A 20,365-nucleotide genomic window follows, 5' to 3' on the forward strand; every position below is an offset into this window, starting at 1 on the left:
TGACAGTCTCTAAGTCCTAACAAGCCCCAAAAGCCTATAAGGCTTTCTTTTGCAAGGAAAAGTGCAAGTGGTTTGCTGAACTTTGAGTGTACAATAATCCAATGTATTCTGCCCTGTGGAGAGAAGACAAGCAGATGGGATTTGACAATGCTAAAGCAAGCTGTGCTGCGTGACCTTTTGCTCTCCCAGACTCTTTATCCTCAGAAATCATCCTTTAGAAATAAAACTGTTTCTATACTGGATCATACCTGTGCATGCTGCGTGACACACATTCTTGCCCTGTTAGCACTCCCAAATCTTTTCAAAAAGTAATCTTAAGGAGCATTTTACCTACATTCATTATTTTACTAACAGGGTGACACAGCTATGTGGTTGGGGGAAAAAAAATGGGCACTTCTTGGATTTGCTGCATTAGATGAAGTATGTTATTCTTGTTTCACCATCTGAGAACAGAAGGGCAGATTAAAAACCAAATTCATTTGATCACATTCAGGTATGGAAGTAAATCAGAGGCTTAGCATGAGATCTGTTCTAATAAATGATAATACTTATGTGATGTGTGAAAAGACATAGCTCTCTTTACCACCACATCCCATGTTTAAAGAATTCTAACATTCAAGTTTACCTGCATGATTTTTCATAAACCAGTACAATGAAGTGTGTTAATTTATTTTGCTTTTTAAATAGTGAAAAAAAGAGACTGCTTATTTGTTAGAGCAGTCATGTAAAAATGAAAGGTAAATTATCAATTTAATGAAGTGAATTAATTCCTCATTTAATATTACTGAACATATATCCAGACCCAGGCTATTAACTATATAACTAGTAACTATTCACTCAGCATGGTGTTACAGCTACATCAAAGGAAAACTTGCACCCAGGTCCACTAAAAAAAGGCACAGGCAAATCTCAACCAAAGAGACCTGGAATAACCCAGAAGATTATGTATAAGTCTAATTACGTGTAAGTCACGATAAATAACTCCTACTTGAAGTTGCCATAAAAGTTAACCAGAGCTCAAATACGGAAAGTATTGCACAGATGGCAGCTCAGAATAAAACAAAACAATGACAACAAAAACATATCAAGACAGCCAGGTAAGTATTAATTCGACTGCTTTTAAAAAAAACTAAGCCAAAATTAAATATTTGACTCCTTCTTTAAGAAGATGGGCAGAGGACACAGGGGGACAGAAAGAAGAACTGCAGTCACCCACCCAGCCCCTCGGTTCCCTCACTGCCCTTCCACTAATCCTTAAGAAAGGTAGTCACAAAGCCTCAAGAGGACACACATTAATAAGTTTCACAAAGATGATCAGCATTTACAACTTGCTAACCACTCTTGTTAAGGTGCACGTTCTCCCTGACAAAAAATCCCACTCTGAATCAGCCTATTCTGAGGCTTCAGGGAAGGAGAATACAAGGAAACCTTTTATTCCCTTCTCTCTCAAGCTGCAACTCCCTACTGCAAGTTCATCCAAAAACCCCAGTGACTTGTTCTTTAGGTAGAACCCTCCTAATCTGCTGCAGCTGAACTACCTCAGCCTATCAAGTAGGAAATCCTTTTATTGCTCTGGCCTATAAGCCTCTTATCTCCCAATTCTGTGAGGCTGAGAAATAGCTGTTCTGCTCATTAATCCTACAATGACTGTCAGAAGGGGACATATACCTTCTCACTCTACTCAAACACAAATAACTAGGTTTCATCAAGTTCTTCACTATCTACTTAGTCAAATCTCACTCTACAAGATTTTATAGGAATTGGAATAGCAGTAGAGAAGCTTCTGCACTTTCATGAAATATACATAGTTGGTGCTGTAAAAATTTTAGAGAACTTGGTTTAATATATTGACAATAGAGCTGATATGAGGCCAGAAAGAGGAAAATTACCCACCTCTGGAGGTCAATTCTGAAACCATACAAACCCTACCCCACTGTCTGCAACACAGATACAAGCAAATTGCTTATGAAATGAGCATTTTGTTTTTTATCAACTAGGCACAACAGTTGTTAGAAGTGCTGTATGAATGAGTATGAAGTTTCTGCTACAGTTTATGCATATCTAATTAGTTTATCTGTCTTAATTATTATGGAGGTCATGGATGACATGGGTTTAAAGACAGCTCAAAGAGAATAAAAATAACCAGTTGAGTTCTTGCCTTAATTAAAATACCAATTAATACTCCCACAAAATGTTTTTTTTTTCCCTCCCATACACTTAAGCAAAAAGAAATTACTACAATAATATGTACATTTATTTATTTAAGATTGGGATTGATGTCTTCTATGCTGAACAGCATGCAAATATGACAGATTTCACTAGATGTAAAAGTTGTCGTGCAATATGTATAATTTAATATTTTCCATTCATGTACCTGGATGGACAGACACAAGCTTACCTGTGTAATTAAAAAACAAACAAAAAAACCCTTCCATAGTTTGTGTTGAGAGAAATGTTAAAGTGGCAAACTGTGTTAAGATCACAGATATCTCACATCAGTTGTACCTTTTATTTTAACTATAAATGTCACACTTCATCATGCAGCTGTCAGCTTCTTTTAATGTGCTAAATGTTATCATGTAAGCACAGAACTTGACATGATGTAACACAACAATTAAAATAAAAAACAAGTCAGCTTTGACACCATGTCATTTTTCCATTTGCTGCAAATTAAAAGAAAGGGAAATCAAAAGTACAAAAGTAAAAGCTATTTAAGAAAAAAGTTTGCAAAGAAAAAAACAGCAGTTACTATTTCCCTCTCATGTTATGTCACTTTGTTATGTTCAGCCTAAAAAAGAAGTGTCCACAGCTGTCGTGCAGCTAATTACAAATTGACACCAAAAGACATCAAGAAAAATGTCTGAAGTCTAAAACTTCTCAAAAGATTCTGTTGTAATAAATACACTTCTCATTGTCAGTTCCATGAAAGCTGACATCCACGGAACTAAGCAATTATTTTTCACTTTCTATCCTACCCTTTTTTCAGTTTCTAACCACTGAGGTACTGCTGCAGCATGTTAAAAGAGCCGATGCTTTTCAAACCAGATGCAACAGCTTTTAAGTGACGCCTGAAGCAACTCCTGGTAATAATGGAGAAATGATGAACTCCAGATAATTAATACTGAAATGGGTTATGTATTACAAATTTGATTTACCATATTTTCATGCACAGTGCTAAATAAAAGTGCCTGAATGTTTCAGAAACTAACTCCTTAAAAAAGGAAAATGCACATCTGGAAAAGTAAATTGTTGTTAATAAGATTTTTCCTGTTGTAACATTTCTCTGTTCATTTACCTCAAACTCTAAAACCACGTTTAATATATCAGCAGCAGAAAAAAAGCTTGGGCCCAAGGGAAAGCTAGTGGCATCTGTCACAAACACAGAAATGTCACAGGTCTAACGTTTGCTCAGGCCATACCATGACACAAGCAAAATCTCTTTGGCCCAGGGAAGAAATGATGACAGCAGAGCCAGTTTGCAGACAGGAAGGAATGAGTCAAGCAGAAAGAGGCTAGAGGCCTGTCCTGGGAAGGGCTGATGCAGACATTTGAAAAAATTTCCTGTGAAACCGTTCTCTTAAAACATTGTATTAACACAAATCCCTTTTTCCCCTTTACGGAAATAAGAGGAAAGAGGAACATGGAAAATCCTGGGAAGTTTCACCCCCAAATAACTCATAACTTCAGAACTTCTTTCTGCTGACCTATTTTGATGCATTCCTAAGAATTTTCAGGCCAGTAGCCTGCTAAAGTTAAGATTAAGAACACTGTCATTTTGAGATTTATGTTAAGAGTGCTACTGCACTTTTAAGCCTACTTTATTTTTTTTGAGTATGACAGCAAATTACAGAAAAAAAAAGAAATGAAAAAGCTGGTGTGATAAAAACCAAGACCAAAAGACACACAAATAAAAATACACAAGTGAAGTAATACAAAACAACCTTAGACCTGCTTTTAAAAAGACATCTCCCAATAAACCAACTCCATGGGTAGTTTGGACACCAGTGAAGTTGCTAGGAATTTGATCTTTGAAGATCACTCTTTAACTAAAAACTGAAAATTATTAACACTGACTACACTTGTGTATTTCTAAAAATTAAAATTTATTATACTTGAGTAACATTTATGCTAAAGTGTATATATATATATGTACAACTAAATAGTATTTCTAGAGGACTATATACATCTACATGAAGACTTCAAAAAGCGATCACGATGAAGGCAAAGAAACTGACATCATCATACTTCAGAATGAACACATAACTGAATTCTCTCTTCTATTCTTACAGTTTTCCTAGCCCTTAAAATGTTTAAGTGCTATCACAGATATTCGTATACATACAAGGAAAAAAGAAGAGAGGAAAGGTCTTGTTCTTGTGGGCACGGACATATCCATCCGAGAAAGTTCATACAATTTATTTGTTATATTTAATCCCCCAAAATTCTACCGTACCATCCTGGTACGAAAGTAAGTCCACAGGGTCCTTTACGTTACAGGCCTTGGTAAAAGATGATGTCATTGATTTGCACACCTAGGACTTCAGATGTGAAGAATTCAAGTTCAGAAACAAAGGAGACAAACTCTTCATTTTCTTCTAACACATATATTTGATTATGTATACTTAATACTGTAAACAGTCTGAGAACTGTGTTCCGTGTTGAAATGGTGATAAAATGCAACAGACATCATACCTGCACTTCTAAGGTTAGGGTCTAGGTCTGGCATTTCCTTTGATGCTTCTGGACTCACACTGTAGATAGATGCTCCTGCTTCACTGACAATGCTGCAAATAAAATGGTAAATAATCAAAAAACATACAACTGAGAATAACACACCTGGAAGATTTATCAGTGTCTTAATTGAGTATTTGGATTTATTTTTTAAAGCTTCTTTTTTTAAAAAAAAAAAATAAATGAACTGAATACTTATAAAAGAAAGCTAGTACAAAGGGAAAGATCTCTATTTAAGCCATAACTCCCATCCCTGACTTGCAACATTCACTTTTTCAATTCTGTTTCTTTTATAAATATACACCGTATGTGATACCAACCTCTGTAGTATTCTTATCACAGAGAAAATGCACATGAGAAACAAGTGTTACTAGAAGTCAATAGACGAACAGGCTTCCAAAAACCAAACAAGAGAACAAAAACCTACCCATTTCATTAAAATCACCTGGATTCTGAAGTTTAATGTCAATTAAACTACTGAATGAATGCAAGTCATGTGTGCACACACCTTTGTCCAAAGCTAACTGCCTACAATACTCAGGAAAAAAACCCACCTCTATACAGACTGAGCCGCAGAACTGCGGCTCGCTCCTCAGCGAGCATTTAATACCGTCTTCTCCCTGCTCTAACTGCCATCCCCAAAGAAAAACACAGACTCGATGTCTTCAGTAATTTGAACTACAGTTTGTGTATCTACAGCACACCTCAAACCCATTCAGTAACGATAAACTCACCAATTCAAATCACAGCATATAATTAAAAAATCCTCAAGTGCTCTACTTCCACTCAAGAGAGAACTGCAATCAAATATTTGCAGTCTAAGTTTATTTGCAGCTGTGAAATTTTGACACCCGTGAATCAACAGCATATTTCTTCATATAACTTCAACAGAACTTGAATTTCACGGCAGTAATTAAGCCATGGTACATGTCTGCGCTGGAGAGGAATACTGTCAGTTTCAGAGCTATTTTTACTTTTTTTTTTTTTATTCCACTCTTACAATAACTTTATCTTCACCATAAGAAGGGAAACCATAGCCCTTAAGAAACAGACCTTTGAATAAAATCATATCTTTGCTCTATATTGTTTTCAAATGAGACTAGAAATTTTGCTTTTAAGAACAGTTAGTAGGTCAATTTAGGAACAAAGAAACTGATATTTAGAAGCCCAATCCTTTAGAAAAAGCTGGAGAATAGCTCGGAGATAAAGCACATTCCCATTCAGAGCTACAAGCATGTTAACATTAAAAAAGGTAAAATGCAAAAATATAAAAGGTATGAATTTCTTACTGTTGCTGTAAAACTGGTATTTTTTATTATTTACTATTTTAGCAAAACTGGAATTTTTGCTGTATACATGTCAGATTTTGTAGTTATTGGAATCTCAAAAAAAAAAACAACACAACAACATTTCAGGATTACAAACAGACTGAATCTTTCAATAAATACAGAGAATAAACCCTTGTTCTCTTTAGCGTTCCCATAACTTCAGAACCATTCAAACAACTGGTTTAACAGAACAGATAACCACTCAGGCCAGTTGGTCAGCAGGCAGGATGAGGCAAATGGAAGCGAGACTGTTTACATGATCTTTTAAAAAGATTCAGTGTTACGGACACTCCTTCGATAGAAATGGCATTCAGAACATGGTCTCACAGCAGACAGTAACTGACAGTCACCAGCAAAACTGATCGCAAGACACGGTCATATCACTAAAATCCAACTGCTGAAAAATGATGTTGACAGAAGCCTTAAACTGATTTTCCTGATGAACTGGTAGCTTGAAGAACAATGCAACAGAATGTATTTCTTAACCTGTTCACACATTATAAAAGGCAGCATCTGGCAAGCTCTCCCTTTCTTCATAAAAGAGAAACTGCTTCCAAAAAACCCACACACATTAGCACATACTACTAACAGCTTTAACTAACTTCTCTTCAATCTCTTTATTCCAACAGGTCCAAAAGCTAACTTCTTATGCAACTTCTAAATTTAATATAGTTTCTATTGACATCGCATTTGGATTAAAAAAAAAAAAAACACATTCACCATTTTGCACCTTTTTTTTTTTTTTTTTAAAACAGTGCCATACAATAAGTTGCATTACTACATGCAACATTTCCTGATCCCTCTCACTACCTTGAAAAGTTAAAAACAAAAACAAACAAAAAAAACACACCAAACAAACAAAAAACATGAAGGAGACTTGGATGGGAACTTTAAGACACCTGATGTTTTATTGATTCTCAATAATGCTATACTGACAATTTTCAGCACTGAGGAACGCAGCTATACTAGGATTCTACAGTAGGAAAAGGAAATAATTTTGCCAAATTTTCAAGTAGGTAGCACAAGAACTCCTTGCTAGAATAAGTAAATAAAATTCAGGATGGGAGAGAAACAGTTGAAAAGAGCACATTTCCTTTTCTCAAGTGCAAGAAAATTTATTCACCGGCTGCGGGGGTGGGGGGAAAGGCAAGGGGAAAGCCAAGTAAAAATGTATCTCAAGCAGGAAAACAAAATATAAAAAGCACTTTCAGAAGACACATATGCTGGCTACTTGACAGCCACTCGGAGATGGTTTTGTATACGCACGCAGTTATTCCACGAACTATTTGGTGTAGCAGACTTGAAAAAGAAAGGGGAAGAATTTCTGCTCACTGAGCCCCATACCACTGCCCCTAGGACGGTGAAACCCAGACGTTAAATACATTTAAGTCATTACCCAGAGCAAATGTGTAGGGCCCAAACTCCAAAGAAACCATTCTCTGGTTCGTTCAACCATACTCAACTAAGATTTTACAGATCTATTAGTGGCTGTCGTGTGGTTTTATTCAGTTTGTTTTTAGCTACAGCGAGGTGGTTACTAATGCAACGCTGGCGCATGCAATGCTCTAACATTTAGCTCGGTCACAATGCTACAATTACAAGCAAAATAGGTTTGGGGTTTTTTTCTTCGCAGCTTTTCTGGATTTTCTTTTTGACTGGGCAAGAGGGCACCACTTTGGTTCAGAGACAATTTGTTGTTGTTTTTTTTTTTTTTTTTCCTTTTAATTCTAATACTCTCTTTTAAAAAACAGGATGCCATATAGGACAATTTACACTAATTTAATGTATTGTAAACTGCTCTGCTTTCAAAGAATAAGCATTTTTAATGTCAGAGCACATTGAACCAAAACCAAACCTGCTCAAACCAGTGGGCTATACAAATTTACTCTGAAATTCTGTGGTCCACACAGTTCTTCATTTACTTTTTTTTTTTTTAAATAAAACAAGGACACAATTTGACAAGAGTTAAATAAGGTCCTTAGAATCCGCATAAACATTGGTAAACTGTATCTAAAACAGTTAATAAATAATTAACTAAAAACTTATATAACTAGATATTTATCTATTTTAACTTTTCAAGCCAAATAATGTATTAAAAAACCTTCCCACTCTTCCCCAAGTAAAAGTAAGAAAATATATATTTCTAAACATTTCTTGAGGAAAGATTCTTGTAGGGACCAAAATAATAGCAGTTAAAAATTTTTGGTAATGTTGTTATTTTGCTATTTTAAGTCAGTATGTAGTAGAAAAATAAGCAAGTGATTGTGATAGTCTACACTTATAGTACATGAGCAGACAAGTTTCATAAAGCACTCTCTGAATTAGCAAAAAAAAAAAAGCAGGTAAAGATTCTTCTCTATAATCTAATCTTTTACAAGTGCCCAAAAGGAAGCTGCTACACAATATTTCAATTTACTGTTATTGACTGCACAAATAGGCTTGCTGTATAGAAAGTAAATTTTCTCTTATTGACTGCGATAGTCTTTTATTTTTAAGACCTTTGAAGAATCATTAAACCAACATTAAATGTATTCTGCTAGCACCACCTGGTGGTCCCTCAGCTTTATGCTGGAAACCATGCTAGCTGTATTCTAGAGGCTTGAAGTAGCTTTTTAACTATAACAAGGTATTTTCTTACTCATCTTAAACAAGCACTGTATATTTGATATGGAGAGCTGTTCAAAACATTGAGACTTCCAATCTCTTAATTTTTACAGGAAAAAAATGTCTTCCTTGTGAAAAAAAATAATCCAATACCTACTGTTTTTTTTTTTTAATTCAAAGCTACTACAATACCTACAAAAACACAGAACAAAGATAACATTTAACAAGCTCGAGTTATTCAAGTTGTTCAGATGTTGCAATTTCATGTAGATGCATAAAACAGCACTTTTTTTTTTTTAAGAACATTTTGAGCTCTCAGATAGTAAGTTTTTGCTGAAGACCTATTCAAAACTAAACATAAAAATCTAACATATGTATAAGGAATTACATGTCAGGCCAGAGGTTTCTACAGTTAAAGATGAATACAGCTTTCTGACACCTTCATAAACTTTACCAATATTTCAGACTATTTTATTACATTGAAGTCACTTCCCCATAATCAAATGCAACACCAGATCAATGACCAGCAGACAGAAAAGCAACTTCATACAAATTGACATGATTTGCTGTTTCTACAATCTCCAAAACACTGATTTACAATCAAAAGCCTTTAAAAAAAAAACATTTTAAGAAATGAGAACAGCACAAAGAAGTGACCAATGTCACTATTTGGAAGAAAGTCAGGGTCATTCTAAAAGCAAAGGCTATGCTCATCTCAAAATGGGCCCAGATTTTCCCATTTGGTTATAAAAAGATGATTTGCAACAAAATACAGCTTCCCTCACAATCGTAATTTAACGGTTTACTAATCTAATTAAAGGTGTTTTGTGTGTGCATGTGTGTGTTTTTTTTTTTGTTTTGTTTTTGATTTTAAATCAGCTTAACTAATAAATTTAATCTTCATAACCTTGTGGCAACAGAAGTTGGAGGCTCCAACTGAGGGCAGAAGTACAGAAGGGTCAAAAGATTATTCAGTGTTACTTATTCAAAAATAATATGGTTTAAGAATTACACAGGACAGGAAGAAATAAAATAACCAAAATCTTTGCTAGAAAAGTACAGTACATTTAGAAGCTGGCTTAGAATGCTACAAGTTTTAATTAGGTTCATAAACTGATTAAAAGCAAACTGAGGAGACCCAGGGTAGACTTAAATAAGTACAGGTTCAAAAGACAATTGGGCTGTTTCGTCAATGAGAAATCCATTGGGTCTTGCTAAAAACACAAGTCACAAGTAGCTCCAGAAGAGCTTTGAAGCAAGAATAGTTGAGATCTAGGAAAGTGCTGGAGACACAACATATCTACGTCTGTCCTTATACTTTCCCCTGTGTACCCATTCCTGGCTGCTGACCAAAACCACCCAGGGGAGGTCAAAGAAACGCTTCCAATGAAACACCAATCCCCTTACTTGCCCTTCGACTTGTGGATCACTCATTCTTTTCAGGCTGAGGAGGACATTTGGCTGTGGGACAGCCCACCCAGCTCCTCTTCACCACCACCAGCGGTGAGCTGCAGGTTTCTTGCCATCCCACACATTGCTGCCTGTTTTGGACATGTTTTTCGGATACAACGGCATAGTTCCCTGACTGGGAGCTGCAGTCCCAAGCCAGCTGAGCAAGATGCTGTCACTTACTCAGCACCTCGCCACAGGAACAACAGGACAACGGACTTGACAGACCCTGGATCTGACACAGCACAGTTTTTTTTTTGTTTTTGTTTTTTATTTCCTTCCCACCTCCTCTTGTGAGGAACATATGTCATGAAAATGCAAGATAAAAAGGTTCTGGTATACACTCAATAATGTATTCCAAGAGTAAGAAGCCCCAAAAGATTTTAAAAAGCTTGTCATTCTGACAGATGAAATTAAACTCAAAATCTGGTGTTTCCCCCATGCCCAGTCATGTTAAGGAAGGATGTAAAGGAAGATGTTAGGATCATGAAAAAACATTACACTAGAAAGCAATCATTATTCAACAGAATCAAGCCAAGAAACAGACAATTCATCTGTGCTTTTAAATAACCCAAAGATTTATCTTTGAATTTTAACAACCAGGAGAATTATAGAATTATATATAGAACCCAGGAGATATTCCAGTATCAAATATAATTCACATTGACAAAATACACTATTGGATAGGAAAAGGATTTTTATCTAATTTCCATTACTTAATTCAAAAACTTTCAGTCACTACACAGCACACAAATTCGGCTTATATGGAAGATAATCCTTCAAAACCAGTCACACAAGACAAGAGGTGCTATGGTCGTCTTTTGCAAAACAGAACAGAAAAGCTCACGGTGACTGCCAATCAATCAGACCTGGGGGGCGGGGGAAGACAAGTTTTAAAGAACAGGTCCCATTCAGGAGCTCCCAAGCACACAAGAAGCCAGGCACACAAGGTGCCTTCAGACAGCCCATCAAATTATAAGCAGTGATACAGACAGCGCATTGTTCCTCAGCCACATTCTGCAAATCCCCATAGAAAATATTTGGTGAAACTGCTTACAAGTGTTTTGAATTAACAGCCAAGTCTGTAAATGTTTCTACCTTTGGTGAAAGATTCAGTCGGTATTTTGCAAAATTTACCAGAAATTACAGTATGCAAAGAAGAAAGTAATCTCATCCTGACCAACCCATAATGTGCTTTTTAAAATGATTAAGCTGTTTCAAATCAGGACTGTCATGCAGCAAATTCAAACACAGAACAACAATGTCTTTCGGTCACAAACATTGTTTGTGAAAGAGCATGCTGACCTACAGCAGGGGTAACAAGCAGCTGATAAAGCAGCTTCTGAAGTGACAGAATCACAGAATGTGATCGAAATGCCATAATTTCAAACCAGCCATCAAAGTAATATGGTAAACATAATCTATTTCTTTCCTGTTCGGTCACAAATGGTATTTAGCACCAGAGCAGCTTTTTGGTAGGCAGCATAGATCTTCAGAACCTACTGAACAGAACAGAACGAGGCTGTTTTGTACCGGTGTTCAGCAAGGTCATTTAATCAGCTTGTACCATTGCTTCCAACCATTAAAAGTTACATGTCTCCTAAAACAACACTAAGTCTTAAAAAGATTTTTGACTTTCTATTTTCCCAGTATGTTTACACCAAACCAAACTTCACTACAGAATTGAATGCACTCTACAAGATAAAGAAAATATGTAAAAATAAACAATAATAAAAATATTTAACAGGTCTGGTATTCCAACATCAGATAAAATGCAAGAATTCCTGAATGTGTCTGTTTTATATGAAATTAAAAGGAAAAGGAATACAAGAATCAAAACCAGTGTAAGTATGCAGTTGGGCTGCAGACCTGCAGCTAGACCTCTGAGAACAAATGAAATGTATGACAAATATTTGAAAATTAGGAAGTATATTCAGAAATACAGTTACTGAAATCATTGCCTTCAAGTATTACCCACTTCGTTGCATGCCGGGAAATATTAGGGCTATCTAACCCCAATTTAGACCTCCACTGCTTTGCAGTAGACGAGAGGACAGTGTGTCGATTTCATATGCTAAGAACATTTTGCATGTACTCAAACACAAAAAGACAGTTCAAGCATATGAACAACTACACTGAGCCACACAACCCGACTGCCTCCTTGTGAGGCACTAAATAGGTTTCAAAAGTATGGGGGGAGCAACTGTGGCATGGGATTTAAATGTTTCTCCTTTAAAAAAGTTAGTACTCTGGAAAATGCAGTCCAGTTAGTTCTATCACCCTCCTGATTATCCTAGATGAAACATTTCACTGATTAGAATCAGAAGAGTTCACAATTTTCTTATTTCAGCTCCTCAGCTACTGTCATTCCTCTCCCCAAAACCCAGGGGTGTTTTCCCAACAGTTCAACAGTATGACAATTCCTATGCTTTACCAGTAGAATAAAATAGGTTTTAGAATTACTGCAAGATATAACAATGAGTTACCATGCTTTCATTTCTTCCATATTTGCTGTAACTCCGTGAGCCCCTACATCAAACAAAAACTACTTACCGTACTAAACTAATAAAACTAACTGTATAGCTATGGCCTGCAACCCTTTATTCATTTGTCTATGAACCATGCCCTCAGCACATCCCTGTGAAGGAAAGAATGATCATATATCTGTCTTCATCTTGTCTGAAAACAATGACATTTTTCAGTAAGAAAAGGGTCCAAATGGCAGGTGTCAAAGAGCTTTAGCTTCACACGTGGTGCTAGGAGGCAGAAAAAACAACAGCAGCGTGTGGCCATGTCAGAGCTGTACAGAAGCTGCCGTACAAGTGCATATCTGAAAAGAGCAAACCTCATAGCCTGTTAAATCAATCTAGTGCCAGATGCTGTTATCTGAACAAAATCGGTGCTGCGGATTCATCCCCAGAAGAAATACACGTCCCATGCCTGTAGTGAAAAGTGAAAGACCTAGTGTGGCACGTCTCGAGACTGAAGGTGACAGTTACCTGTGACTGCCTCCACCGTTTCTATTGACAGTTTCAGAAAACAGGTCCTGTCATTGCTCATAAAGCAGTTGGAGTGGAAGCTCCTTTCTGCTCTTGCACAGGACTTTAAAATCTGAACTGCATGTCCAAAATCTGCTTCCAAGTTAACCATGCAACTAAAAAGCAGTTGGTTCATTTACTTTAAACACTGTAGTACAGTAGAACTCGAGAGCAAGAATCAACTACTGCTCTTCTCCGCGTTGGAGCAGTGCTATGGAAAGGAATCATGGCAATATGCATAATATTACAGGTTACCATATTACCTTAATAGAAGAAAACAAGTTTAAAAATAAAAAAGCACATTTCATGCGATTACAAAATGGTAGCAGTAAAGTACACCCAAAAGAATTAATAGCAATTAAATATATCCACAACAACTAAAAAGTTACCTATCAGTAGCCAATTAACATCAATATTAGAAAAAAGGAAGGACAGTAAAAAAGGCTTCAGGATTGAAACGGGAAATCGAAGTGCAAGAATCTACGTATAAAAACAAAATAGACTTGAAAACTGGTTGTTCCCTTTGATTACACTTCATAATTTCAAGACCACTCTGCCAACACTCAGTTTTACACAACTAAATTATCTCAATGACCTCAAGTCACATTATAATAGAAGAAAATGTGGCCAAATACTGACAAGATTTTACCTAACCTCTTTTCACCCTGGGGGGCAAGCGAGTCAAAGAGCACAACTGAGTTTTGCAGGCATGCCTTCAAAAAGAAGAAAAATACTAGGTGATGTGAAAATGCTCATGTTCGATACATTTATGGAGACTGTCGAAACAAAACTGCCCAGATGTGTACATTACAAATATTGCAGGCTGCAAACAAGATTACCCCCAAAGCCTCGCAAAACTGTCCCAAACCGAAGAGCAGAACGAGCACCCTTAGCCCTTGCATCTCTCAGCTCTCATGAGCTCAGTGAAGCCAACGGGCCCGGCAGCGCAGCGAGCCGCGGCGGAGCGGAGGCGGCTGCAGGTCGCAGAGCAGGAGGCCGTCACCACAGCGGTCCTGCGAGCAGCCCCGGCTCAGCTTAGCCGAGCAGAAACCCCTGCAGTGGCAGCACGTGGGGAAAGCTGGGGTCTCATCCGGTCCTCCTCCAGCCGAGCAGGATCAGGCAGAGTCGAGACGCAGCCTATTCATGTTGGAGCATTGTAAAAGTCACAAGGTTTTGGAGAATAAAAAAAAAAAAGGCTGAATTTATTATTTTTTAAAATAGACTCCTGCTAGTACAATAGTACTTAACACTACTATTTATATTTTGTGTTGTCACCAATGTTTAGTAACTGGGGAAACTGATGTCTGCCTAAAAGTCTGCCTAGTTTTTTAACTATAACATTTTGCTACTGCGAGCACCGTCCTATTCACGGGGCCATTCTGCTGTGGGGCACCAGACATTTAAGACACCGATGATCCATTAAGGAGAGCCCACCAGTTTCTGTAGTGAACACACACCTCTCAACCATCTCATTTGCCAGCAAATTTCATAAAGCATTTAGATTTATTACAAAAACTGTACCAAGAAGCATTACATGAACAGTCCACTTGAAGTTACCTAGAAAAGCTACTAGAGAAAAGCTATTAAGAACATGCTACTCCATTGCTATAATTGCTGGCAGGAATCATTTTTATTTGGAAAATGGGCAACACAAAAGCAGCAAGTGCTGTGGCTACAAAGCAGTTCATTAGGCCAGACCAAAGGCTAGAGTTTAAGGTCATGTTAACTCTCATGGAGACTTTGTCCCCACAGTGGAGCATAAGTGGACGAGACCACAACATATGGAGCAAAATGCCTCTTGGAGAACGGCACCTCCAGCAATTGTCATTTCCTTCAGTGCTCATTCAAAGCACTTTGGAGGAAGGCCAGCTGGAGTTTTGGTGCAGATTTCACTGCCTTGATTCACACAAAACCCTGACCTGCACAGGCCAAGGAGGCACAGACTGACAAGGGGAAGCTATAGGGTGAGAGCAATGCAATGCAGCCTGCCCAGAGAGAGGAAACACCATTCCCCACTGCTCCTCCTCCCCGCTCCCTCCCCTAGTAAAGACAAGGCTGTATCTGACAATACTATCTAAAATATTTCCAAACTACAGACACTTTCTGGCACAGCACACTGAGCTCTGAAGTATCCAGGTTTTCCACATAGCAAAAATAAAAATAAATTAAGAATTCGGGAATCAGAATGATTGCTGGCAGGAAAACATCTTTGAGGTATTGTATCATAAGAAAACGTGTGACTGCATTTTTCTAGCAGTGATGTTTCTCTCACTTTCCTTTGATTTGGAATTCGTCTTAAAAAAAAAAAGCTGGCTGCTCTAGCTCACAGCAGATATGCCTCTTGTGTTTATTCTCTAACTCAACACACTTGAGACAAATGTTACATAGAGTAAATGGTGCTTTAAGCAGAGCTTGTTAAAGTTATATGCTGCTCTCTCAAATAATTTCTGCAAATTCAATCGTCACGATATTCTTACAATTTTTAAAGTCCTTTTTTTTTTAAATACAGAAAAAAAACTTAGCTTTCACAGTTTCCTCTAATTTCATGAATATTTCAAAGCTGATAAAAAAGAAGTGTTCCACTCTGTCCATCAAAGACATTGTTTTTGTTCACTAGAAGAAAGACTGTAAACAGAGGTGCTAGCTTAGTGCTCCGAGCAAAACCTATTATTATTCACCTATAAAGGAACTATAGCATTATAGTATTATAAAAGATTACAGCACACAGAAAAAAAATCAAGAAGGATACCAACATTAAAAAAATATCTTTTAAAACCAAGATGTTCATGGACTAAAAGTAACAATTCCTTATATTTACTTTTCTCAGCCATAGATTTAAAGGTAAGAACATCTGAGTACCTGTAGAGCAACAAGTATAATTACTGTCTTGTTATTAGGTTACACATTTTTCTCCTTTGGGGCCTCTGGAGTTCTTTCACGTCTTCTCTAGTCTCCTCCTCCTCCTCCTCGTTTTAAATAATATTATTTTACTGATATCATATGCAACCACTGGGCATCTACAGCACGAGATGTTAATCTGAACTGAATGCATCACCAAATGAGGTAGCTAAACATTAAATGGTTAAAGGATAGACAATAGTGCATCTAAAACACTGGATACCTTCTCTTTTTGTGTTACAGAGGCATGTATCAACCTCAGTGGGGAAAAAAAAACAAACACCAAATCCTCACAAACCTGAAACAGATTCACGAAATTCACATTTTAACAGAAAACAAATTCCTTTAGTAAGGCTCAAACCAAAGGAAGAGCTGACAAAACCAAGTAAATGATCTTAGTAAAGTAAAAGTTCAGTCAGGTTGTGCTATCCTTGTTTTCCCTCTTCTTTTAAAGGGAATAATTTGTTCCCTCAGGTTGTGACAGATCCACACTGGAGACCTTCCATGAGTAATATCACTAGAACTGGCACAAACATATGTTGAAACATATGCTGAAAGACCACTTCATTTAAAACATGTTTTTCATCCAGTTACAAACACTTAAAAAAAATTCTTCCTCTGGACTGAAATTTCTTATGCCTCATTTCCAACCAATTACTTTTAAACTGGAAAAAAAAATCAACTAAAAAAATAGTGAGTCATTCTTTTAGTTAGTTATCCAAATATGAAGCACAGGATAAGATGGCATTCTAGCTTTTGAAGAGAGATCCCTTATATCTGAATCATAAAAACAGCTAAATTATTTTTATGTCCTACTTTTTACATCACAATTTGAAAAGTGTTTCTCCGCTTAAAGATATCTTCCACGGTAACTGGAGAGTCAATCACCTGTAATTCTAGCAATTAAAATTTCTTTAAAATAATGTAGCGTTTCTTTAACACATTTATACACCTTGTGTGTATAAATGCACACCTGTACTTATTTTTTGTAATAAAAAGCTTTGCTTATGACTACAGCTACAAATATTTCACAGGAAAAAAAAATCATGGAACATCTTTTTAATCATGTTAACCCTGTTTGAGACCCAATTTTTTTTAATGGGGTAGTGTCTTAAAAAGCCTCGAGGGCCTGTGGGTCACAATTACACAGTTCTAAGCAAATGCACTAATGAAAATAAAATGATTAATTCATCCTTTTCAAATATAACTGTACTGCTTTCTCTAACAAATGAAAACTTCATACCAGGAAGCTCGTAATCAACTTTTTCTTGGAAGGCAAAAAAGAAAAATAAAAAAAAATCCAGCAAGAGCCTAAACCCAAAGCTCTAAAAAATACAACCACGAAACAAAACCATGCAAAAAACACATTACTGATGTCTTCCTTCCCGCATTCAAATCTTTGTTCTCTCCCCCATCACACACATCATTTCAAAGTGAGAACAAATTCTTTCAAAGCCTTTCTGCCAATTTACATCTGGACTGCAAGAAAGAAAGGTAAACTGAAACTTCACGGAAGAGTCTTTGCAAAAGCATTATAAAGGAAGAGAACACAACCAGAACCCACGCCTGTAAATACCCACAGAGTCTGCTCCAACTTCTGTGGCTGTCATTAAGTTCTCATGTCTGGATCCAGCAAGATGAACAAGCAATGAAGAAACAAGGTCTTGGGGTGATTCTTTCCGCTTTGGGTAAAACTACTGAATGCCAGGTAATAACGGTGCTTGAAAGGCACCTCAGGAGACTGGTGAGTGTAACACCCTTGCTCAAAGCAGGGTCAGCTGCAGCAGCTTGCTCAGGGCTGCCTCCAGTCAGGTTTTGAGCACCTCCATGAACACCTCCAAACCTACTATGTATTAAACAAGAGCACCTGGACCCTCCATAGATGAGAACCGAGGTTTTGGTAAAATGAGATTCAGAGCTTCTTCATGGCAGTAAAAACACTCAACATCGTGTATGCCTTTCACAAGGAGCACGCATCTGCCCCAGCACAGTCTGACAAACAAGCAGAGATTTCAAAAGTCAACCAGTTAGTAAACAAGTTTGTTGTTTACGAACAGTGCTGCAATTAAAAAAATAGCTTTCTCAAATGTTGTAAGCAAAAACAAAGCCTGAAATAGTTCAGAAGTGAATGGAAATATTTGCAGTGCCGATTCTTGCAGTAATAGAGTAAGCCCACTTAATTTCAAGTGTCTGATGTTAAGCTGTTAAGACTCTTCTTGCAGATAACTAACAGCTGTTACTTAAAAATAAAGATTTGGAGATCAGGGGTGTAGAAGAAGAGGCAATCCAATATTAAATCAGTAGCTGTCCAGATGAAGACAAGAGCTTATCTGAGAGACTGCACAGCAGTGCAGCAGTGCAGAGCCCGGAGGCGCTCTGGCCGCAGGGGGGTTATGGAGAACATACGGCAGGAAGGAGCACGCAGCGACACAGCACCCTGTGACACAGCACCGTGTCTCCTGCCTTCGGGCACTGGCTCAGCTCTGCTGGCAAGTGAGGCAGGTGGCAGAGCTGAGACCCATCCAGCCCCTGCTCAACAGACCAGGGTGATCGCTGCCATCAGCAGCCCTCGGCCTGAAGGGTGTGAAGCTGGGTTCATCCACCGGCATCGTCACACGCCGCAACATGGCCAGGATCCACACTACGTCCTCCCAGGGCTTTCCCCGGGCAGGACGCTACGAGGCTGGGAGCATCTCTGACGCCCGTTAGTTATTAATACCTCACACCAGAGCGTCCTTGATTTGAGTTTAATCAGACCCTGAGAACCAGAACAAACATTTCACAAACACTAAGTCTGAATTTCCCCTGAAGGTCCAAAGGGCTCGCAACATCGCCATCATCACAAGCACCATGTGACTTATGAAATTTAATTATGTCAACTGTGGCCCAGTAAAGAAGAAATCCCAAACTGACGTTTTGTCATGAAATCCAACAGAAGCTAATTTACATATACTTCATAAATAACAAGTAGATACGAACTTAAACCATACCCACATGTTCTCTTGAAATTTTGAAGTAAGACATTTTATGTTTCAGCTTATACTGAGAACAAAAATCAGTATTTCAGACTACATAAAGACAATTTACATAAGTAAAGCCTCTTGCCCAAATTGCACTGTATGAATTATAAATTTTAGTTTATCACAATCTAGCATTAAGCTCGATTAGATGATTTTTCCCATAATGCTGGTGTTCTAATTCAACCACAAAGTAATCAATTTTGCGCCTACTGCATTGCAGAATAAAATGTATTTACATTATAATCAGCATTCAATTAGCATCTTTAATTTATAAAAAGCTAGAAGAAATTCCCTATAGTCCACAAAACTTAGAAGAATATGCTCTGAATCAGATGTCGCCAGTTTCTTCTCTTCACTTAACAACGTTAAGTTTCTTCTCTTTACTTAGCAATGGAACAACCCTTTATTTAAAATCGTGATTCCAGCAGAAAACATTACTCTTGTCAGACGCCAACCCATAGTAACAGCTTTATGGAAAAGAAGCCAGTGAGGGGAAAAATAATTTCCTCCGACTTGCTCTGCTAATAAGGCTCAGCAGGGTTGCCTCTCCCATGAACGGTCTTCCCCAGAAGCCGTCAGCCACCTCAGGTGAGATGGCAGGAAGGCCCAGAGGGCAGTGAGAGGGTGAGGAGACCGGCTAGGGATGAAGGCCCGCTCCTGAGCCGAGCGGGGAAACAGCAGCAACAGGCACAGGGATGGCCTTGCACATCTCTTTAAAAGGAACGAAGCATCCCCTTAAAAGCCTTTGCTACTGTTGTTACTTGAAGGAACAGGATATACTAAATGGATCCTATATCAAGGTTTCAAAATTATTTCATTTTAAAACATTCAGATTGACAATGTCTCTTTCTATCTGCTTTTATAGCAGATTAGATCTATGTTTTCTTCAGACAGAGAATCACCGAGAAGTAATGCAGGAATATCCACTTTGATTTACTTAAAAATGCCAAACTAACCTCTAAAAAACAACTTTACTAAAACATGACAAATAATTTTGAGCTGCGATTTTACACTATGAGGGAAAACCCAACCAGGAACAGGTAATAAATGCATCACTGATTTTAATGAAAGCCTGCTTCCGAAGAATATTTACAGTACAACATCACAATAGTGACAAGAGAATCATCCGGGGAAACCGTATGTCTGAATTGTTTCCCTGAAACATTTCTGTCAAGTTCAAATGTCAAAATGTATTTTATTCACCTGTTACTGCCAGTACACTTCAATAAAAGAACTGAACAGGCAGTAGGCATGTTGCCTTAGCTGCCAAATATGCTTAATGAAATATAAAAATTAC

The 20,365-nt window shown here is 37.5% G+C and overlaps 1 protein-coding gene across 7 annotated transcripts in view; it reads right to left on the reverse strand.

The window, feature by feature from the left end:
* The window catches only part of SRBD1 (S1 RNA binding domain 1), a 127,549-nt gene that overhangs the window by 60,496 nt on the left and 46,688 nt on the right, over positions 1-20,365 (reverse strand). For all 7 annotated transcript variants that reach the window (XM_066993806.1, XM_066993805.1, XM_048079456.2 and 4 more), the window contains exon 16: positions 4,693-4,784. In XM_066993806.1, coding sequence (XP_066849907.1) covers positions 4,693-4,784 — 92 coding nt within the window. The remainder of the gene's footprint in view (positions 1-4,692; positions 4,785-20,365) is intronic.

The sequence above is a fragment of the Anser cygnoides genome, chromosome 3 (genome assembly GCF_040182565.1).
Source record: "Anser cygnoides isolate HZ-2024a breed goose chromosome 3, Taihu_goose_T2T_genome, whole genome shotgun sequence".
Classification (NCBI taxonomy): domain Eukaryota; kingdom Metazoa; phylum Chordata; class Aves; order Anseriformes; family Anatidae; genus Anser; species Anser cygnoides.